Source organism: Gavialis gangeticus, unplaced genomic scaffold, assembly GCF_001723915.1.
Source record: "Gavialis gangeticus isolate Ggan-Ray unplaced genomic scaffold, GavGan_comp1, whole genome shotgun sequence".
Lineage (NCBI taxonomy): Eukaryota > Metazoa > Chordata > Crocodylia > Gavialidae > Gavialis > Gavialis gangeticus.
In genome coordinates this window covers 36,826,590-36,834,108 of record NW_017728993.1, presented here as the reverse complement: position 1 = coordinate 36,834,108, position 7,519 = coordinate 36,826,590, and the positions used below count along the sequence as shown (strand labels likewise).

The following is a 7,519-nucleotide window of genomic DNA, read 5'->3' as shown; positions in this document are numbered from 1 at the left end:
GGGAGGACTAGAGGAACAAAAGGGTCAGGGAACATTGGCATATGCCTGCACTACTGAAGTCGCTGGCAATTTTGTTCCTCATTTCAGTTGCAGTAGAATTCAGTTCTAGAAGAGAAACTCTCTAAAATATACTGTTTTCATGTATGGGAGGGTTTTTTTAAGTGGACTCAGCACTTATCACAAGAGTGAAGGCTTTAAAACTACAAATTGTGGCGTATTAAGAAACAAATTAAAAAAAAGATATGTTGAAAGTATGAGAGTAAAAGATACATCACTGCAAAGTAATGAAGCTAGACACTAGTTGTGTGTTGCTATTTATTAGATGTCATGTTTTTGGAACCAGACCACTTTGAAACCTCTCCGCTGCTAAAGTGCATCATCACAAGTTTTCAGAAGAAAAAGCTGGAATTCCCAGAAAGATGCTCTCCTGTCACCCAAACATGGACTAATATTTCAGACTTGTGAAGACTGTCACAAAACAAGAGTCAATTCTTTGTAGAAATGCAACAAAATTGTATTAAAAACCAAAGACAATACTGCTCATCATCTGGAGGCAATTCAGTGTCTGAAATTTTAAAAATGTACAAATGTCAGATTTTGATCACTAGAGGGCAGTAAGATCCAAGATGCATCAAAAGAATTTACTTAGGGTATGGCAGGCTACACAATTATTCTGTCTGAAGAAGTGGAGCACTTACCAGTTTCAAGATGCTTTCCTAAAAATGTTGTACATGTGCACTCTATCCTGAGTAAGGAAGCTAAACCATGGCCATTTAGCAGCTGTTTCATTCCAGTGTGACCTGTATCAGTTTAGCTTTGTTTACTTTAGGATAGGACTACACAACACAGTTACAATGGATGAGCTGACAGGCACCACAAAGAGTAATCACTCTTCATTTAAAAGGGATATAATTGTTGAGTTTGCCCACAGTTAAAGTCACTATACTACACAACCAAAACACAATACAACTAATTGATTTTTGAAGGAAGTATGTTAGCCATTTTGTATTTTTAAGAATACAAAAATTACAGACCATTGTAAACTAGCAAATCCTTGGGTAACTTACTTTGCAAAATCCAAATAAGATATATGTCCATGATAAAACCCTGGTTTCATTTCCTTCCAGGAAGTTACATTCTTCACAAATCGCACCTTGAAAAGTAGACAGGAGTAAATATTCCAATACTACTTTGTATGGCTGAAGTTTAGCTTAAATTTGCTCTCTCTTCGATACATATCCACATAAAGCATTATGATACAAATCTCTCAGTATGAATGCCAAAAAACATGCAACTAATTCAAAAGTACAATTTACAATGGCTAAGTCATTTTAGACGTTAATGCATTTAAGAATCAAAAACTAATCAAAAAGAGAACAAAGTAATCAGAAGGACAATTCCAAGACAGAAACATCTAAAATATGACTAATATAAATAACGTTTTTGGATGGCCTCACGGATGCACTGTTTGGAGAAAATAAAGAGTTCCTTCAACAAGAAATGATGCTTGATGGATCTGATGAATCTACATTTAGTTCCTCAAATAGTCTTAAAAAGTCTATCAAATTTACCATAACTAAAAGACATATATGTATTTTTTTTCCAACGGTATGGAGTAAAACACTGATTTTGTATGTTCTTCTTTATTGGAACATAACCATCCAAACTGATGGTCCACTTATGCAAAGGGAGCATTTTAATATTTTGAGAGAACAGCAAACCAATATTGGAACACTACATCCAATATAAGCTGCGGCTATTTACTTTTCTAGAGCTTACTTATGGGTAAAATTCTTTCAAGCCTAAAGGTTTAACATAATCTAAATCTAAATCATGGTAAGGCATGGAAGTACCCCTTAGACAACAGCTGGTCAAGTCCCCAGCAGATCTTGACAAAACTTTACAAGGGCTACAAACAGACCTTACATTCCTAAGATTCAGTAAAAAAATAAGAATAAGAACTCACACATTTCACAATATGATCAAATCAACAAAAGCAGTTAAGCAAATCAAGTTGAGGGAACTGTCAAGTGTAACAAGCCATTAGTGCATCTTGGGTAGCAGTGGCCACTACCAATCTTGTACCTGCTCTAAGCTGGCACCTGGGGCTAGTGCTGTACTTGCTCTAGTTATGCACTACCAGGAACTGCATGATACTGTACTACTGAAGGTGCTCAATGAACTGCACTGGTATTGAATTTGTTGTGGGTACAACTCAAAATGTGGATTCACACAGACACGATTTGGAATCTGGTAACTCAGGGACATCTCCATGCATTGTCCAGATGAAACCATACCTTGAAAATGTACTCCTGGGCTAGGGACAGACATTCAAAAAGCCCAAGCCTGAATTGATTCAATCTTTGCAGGTTAGTCTAACCTGCAGAGACTGAACCGATTTGCAAGTGGATGGACATTCACTTTTCACTTCAGAAATGCAGGCACATGCCTGAAGTGGCTCAGGCCAGAAGCCTGGGGGTGCTACAGCAGCCCTGCCTTCCTTTCCACTGGGAAGCTGAGCTGGTGGTGGGAAGGGGAGGGGCCATGGCCAGGCCCCAGCAGGCCTGGATATAACTGAGGAGGGGTTTAAACCTCCACCTTGGCCTGCAGGGTTCGGAGGGAGAAGGCAGAGGGAGCGTGGCCAGACAGGGGCATGGCTAGACTCCCATGGCAAGGGAGGAGGAAGAGGAGGAGGAGGATTGCTATTTCCATTGTTGCAGCTCCCTGAGAGCCGGGAGCAATCTGGACACACAGCTCCACTACCCTGCTGCAGAGGAAGGACTCTTCTCCCTCCTCCTCCTCCCTCTCCCCTGCTGGGGGGTGGGGATGGGGACTCTGTGCAGTGCTGCTGAGCCCCAGGTGGGGAATCTTCCCCCTCCCCCACTGTCGCCGTGGTGTGGGGAGGGGGCTGTGTGGTGCTGCCCTACCTGGGTGCAGGGAGTGGTTGTCACTGAGCCACAGCTGTTAGAAAGTGCCTCGCCCCTGCAGCCTGGGCTCAGCCCTGGCTGTGGCAGCTACATGACGAGGCCGGCTCAGTGACAGGGAAGCTGAACCCTGTCAGTGAGAGCTGGCTGTCCTGGTATGCATGGGTGGCAGCCAGCCAGGCAGCGGGCTACCCAGGCTGGCTCAGAGTGCCTTAGGGGCTCGTGTCCATAGCGAGCCCCTGTGGCAGGCAGCTGCCGGTTGCTCTGGGCCAGTCTGGGTAGCCTGCAGCCTGGCCAGATGCTGCCCATGTGCGCCAGGCCAGCGTCACTGAGCCACAACTGGCCTCACTGCACGGCTGCCTCGGCTGTGGCTGATCAGGGCCAACCCGGGCTGTGGGGGCAGGGCCCTTTCCAGTGAATATGGATCAATGACAGCTGGTCCCCACATCCAGGCTATTAAGGCAAAAAAAAAATCTAAATCTTGGCCTCAGATTAATACCATCAGGAAAATATGCCTCAAGGTGCTGTAACACTACCAGTAATGTTATATTCAATTTATACAGGTTCACCGGGAAAAAAAATCCAAAGAACTGCAAACTCGGGATCCAATTTTTGAAGTCAGGAATGTGCATTTGAGAGATCAATTGAGACAAACAATTTAGATAACCACATCTTTATGAAAATCAGATAACTGTACATATGACAAGTCCTTATGTATCTATCAGGCACTTGCTCATGTACTTACTACTTTGTCTGTGAGCGCAATCTGCAAATATATACAACTGATTTGTAAACCAATGCCTTGGCTTCTATAAAATATATCTGGATTTTAAAAAAAGGGATTTAAAACGGGGACAAACTTTGCTTTTTGAATTTTGCAATACCCAGGAAGACAAGAAATAGAAATGAACCAAAAACCTGATGAATAGCAAACCATATCAAATACTTTGGTAGTGTAAGAGTGATGCTGTAGCCATGATGGTCTCATAAAATACTTTGTAATATACCTGTCTTTGGAATTTACATTATACGCTGATATTTCCTAAACAAAGTTTATACTACTTTCCATTTAAAAAATTGCTTTTGGAGAGTTCATTTTGAGTTATATAAATGTGGTGAGCTGAAAGCCAAAACCAACATAGGCAGATGATATATTATATAAGCATTTACCACTGCTATGATAATGATGGTCAGTTTTAATTTGCCATGTCCCTTCTATTCTAGTCTAGCCAGAAGCAAATTTATCACAAGGCCTAGGGACAGAAGTTGCACATAAACCAGTTTAAGTGATCAGAAACTGGTTTAAACCTGTAACAGAACAGAAGTTCAGTGCACATAAACTACTTTCAATATGGCCCAAACTGGTTTAAGATAAACCTGGTTGAATGTAGTATCAGACTTAACTGGTTTAGGTCAAACTGGTTTATGAAACTTCTGTCCCAGACCCCTTCCCGGTTCAAGTTAAATCAGAGTCCCCCAGCATCCCAGCATGCTTTGCAGCCCTGGGCTGGGCTGTGCTATCTGCTCCAAAGAGTAGGGCTGGCCCTGCGCCTCTGGTCCCAAGCTGAAACAGCGAAGTCTGGCTTATTGGCCCTCTCAAGCAAACACTGGTTGGGGTTTGAGGCCAGGGAGGTGGGGGGCTTAAACTTCCCTTCCCCTGAGTACTGAGCTGCCTTACCCTGATAAACTTACTGCTGGCTTTGACTGTGGACTACAAATCCCAGAGGCGCCTGGAAGCAGGCACAGGAAATGATGAGCAACCGTGCAGAGTCCTGCTTCTGTGACTGTGGACTGCACATCCAGGAGACCTCAGGGGCAGCAAGAAAAGGAAGCAAGCACACAGCCCATGCTCGCTATGTGCCAGACAGCCATGCTCTAGTGCTCCCCGGCTTCTGGCTTGAGCCACTGCAGGCCTGTGGCTGCATTTCCTGAATCAAAAGTGAATGTCTGTTCATTTGCTTATTGGTTCAATCTTTGCAGCTTAGACTAACCTGCAAAGACTGAATCAGTTCAGCCTTGGGCTTTTTGGCTGTCTGTACTTAGCCAAGTAGTCTAGTAACAATTAAACCTGTTAAAGAATAAAGTGCTAACTCTCTTCCAAAGCATATTTAATTCTAATTATAAAATGTATTTAATATGGCTTCTATATCATGACACCTAATTCCACCAGGTCCTCAGTTTGTTTTCAATGGCATCTATGTCTTCTTCATGTTTGTTTCTCCCCCTTTAAACACTCAAAATGCCACTCTCTCTTGAATACTGCTGACCAGAAAATAAGGTATAAAATGTAATCAAAAGCGATGAGGCCAACAAAAAAATACCATTTCAAATGCAGCTTACCTGATCTTGTAATGACATAACAGGATTATTTTTGGTTGTATTGATATGCAGAACATGGTACTTGTTCCTTGCACAGAGGTCATATGCTATATTTGTGAAGGACGTGCTTGCAGTTTTAGGTACTCTGTTGTAAATGATCACCACATCATCTTCTTCATCCAGAGTTGCATCTGGCCGAGGGCCATCTATTGTATGACGTTGCTCAATTTCTCTGACTTCATGTCTGGCGATAGCCCTTTCTGTGAAAAATACAACACATTAAGCTCTGAATAATGTAGCAGATTGATTTTACAGTAACACTGTCCTTAGAATTGAAGTGGCAACACAATAACAACATTTGCTACGATAAAGAACCCATCATATACTAATTAGTTTTAGCATTTTGGGTTAAAACTTTTATCATTTAGTTTAAGCTACCTAATCATGCTCAGATAGAGTATATTGACTGGGAGCTGATTCACACTTGAAGGATACAGATTATAACATTAGAAGAAACTACCCTCTTCTCTTTAAAGAAATACCTAAAGTTTTATCCAGATGGTAATACACAAATTCTGCAGGGCTGTGGATAACACACATGATATTAGGTAAAAGGAATAGCTAGCTCAGATATTAGAGTCTAGAATATGAATTTTCCAAAACAGCAAAATCATCAACCATATATGGTTGAGTCAATTAACTGTGAAGAGGCACTGAAATTTAGATAAAACTGATGTTGTGCTTATTCCAATTAAAAAACTCCCAAGTGAAAAAATATTACAATGAGCAGCTTTGCAAAAATCCAATTAGATTTATTAATTTCAACTATGATAAGAACAGAGACAGGAGAAGGTTATGCACAATTAAAAATTAAGGTGCAAGTGATCCTGAATACAAAATATATATCAAACACAAGACAGAAAAATAATTAAAAAAAAAAATCAAGTCTTGTTAAAGGCATGCATTAAAGAAGGGGGTAAACTATTAATAAAGGGCAATGTTCTAGGAGATGGTTCCCTATTCAAAATATAAACTCCCTTTTGGAAAATGAAAAGCAGATTTTTCTGGCACAAATGTATCTTCTCTTACTGCATAACAAACATTTCATGACAATGTAGGCACGCCAGACAGCTTTTTCCCAGCCACTATGTAAAACCAGAATCAGAATCTGATTCTGATAAGAACTTTAACTGTACATTTTGTAATCCAATGTGGTGACAACAATGCTTGACCCTTCAGGTAGTTGAAGGCTGCTATTAAATCCCCGCTCAGTCTTCTCTTCTCCAGATTAAATAAGATCAGCTCCCTCAGCCTCTCCTCATAAGTCATGTGACCCATCCCCTGCACCACTTTTGATGCTCTCTGCTGGACTCTCTCCAATTTATCCACATCCGTTCTATAGTGGGTGCCCAATACTGGACACAGTACTCCAGATGCAGCCTCACCAGTGCTAAATAGAACAAATAATCACTTCCCTTGATCTCCCAATAACACTTCTACCAATGCAGCCCAGTATGCCATTAGCCTTCCTGGCAACAAGGGCACACTGTGGGCTCATATTCAGCTTATTGTCCACTGTAACCCCCAGATCCTTTCTGCAGAGCTGCTGCTGAGACGATCAGTCCCCAGCCTGTACTGGTGCATGGGATTGTTCCATCCTAAATTCAGGACTTTGCACTGTCCTTATTGAACCTCATTATATTTCTTTTGATCTAATCCTTCAATTGGTCTAGGTCTCTCTCAATCCTAACACTACCCTCCAGCATATCCCCTAGCTTGGTGTCACCTACAAACATGCTGAGGGTGCACTCTATACCATCTTCCAGGTCGTGGATGAAAATACTGAACAAAGCTAGCTCTAGGACTGACCCCCGGGGCACTCCACTTGATACTGGCTGTCACCTAGACATCGAGCCATTGACTATTACCCTTTGAGCTTGATGATCCAGCCAGTTGTCTGGCCACCTTTCAGTCCATTCATGCAACCCATACTTCTTCAACTTGCCTGAGAGAATGTTGTGGGAAGACCATATCAAAAGCCTTGTTAAAATCAAGGTAAATCACATCCACTGCTGTTCCCTCATCCACAGAGCCAGTCATCTTCTCATAGAAGGCAATCAGGTTGGTCAGGCATGACTTGCCTTCAGTGAATCCATGCCGACTGTCCCTAATCACCTTCTTTTCCTCAGCTCATGCCCATTTTTTCCATTTCCAGGCACCCATGCAAACAGCACTTGGGGAGTAGGGAGCTCCCAGCTCTCCAGCTACCACTTCCA

The 7,519-nt window shown here is 42.0% G+C and overlaps 1 protein-coding gene across 1 annotated transcript in view; it reads right to left on the bottom strand.

Annotated features, from left to right (window-relative positions):
* Positions 1–7,519, bottom strand: part of HS2ST1 (heparan sulfate 2-O-sulfotransferase 1) — a 198,657-nt gene that overhangs the window by 20,309 nt on the left and 170,829 nt on the right. Inside the window, exons 2-3 of the mRNA XM_019501567.1 lie at positions 5,265–5,503; positions 1,068–1,153 (exon numbers count right to left, since the gene is read on the bottom strand). Coding sequence (XP_019357112.1) covers positions 1,068–1,153; positions 5,265–5,503 — 325 coding nt within the window. The remainder of the gene's footprint in view (positions 1–1,067; positions 1,154–5,264; positions 5,504–7,519) is intronic.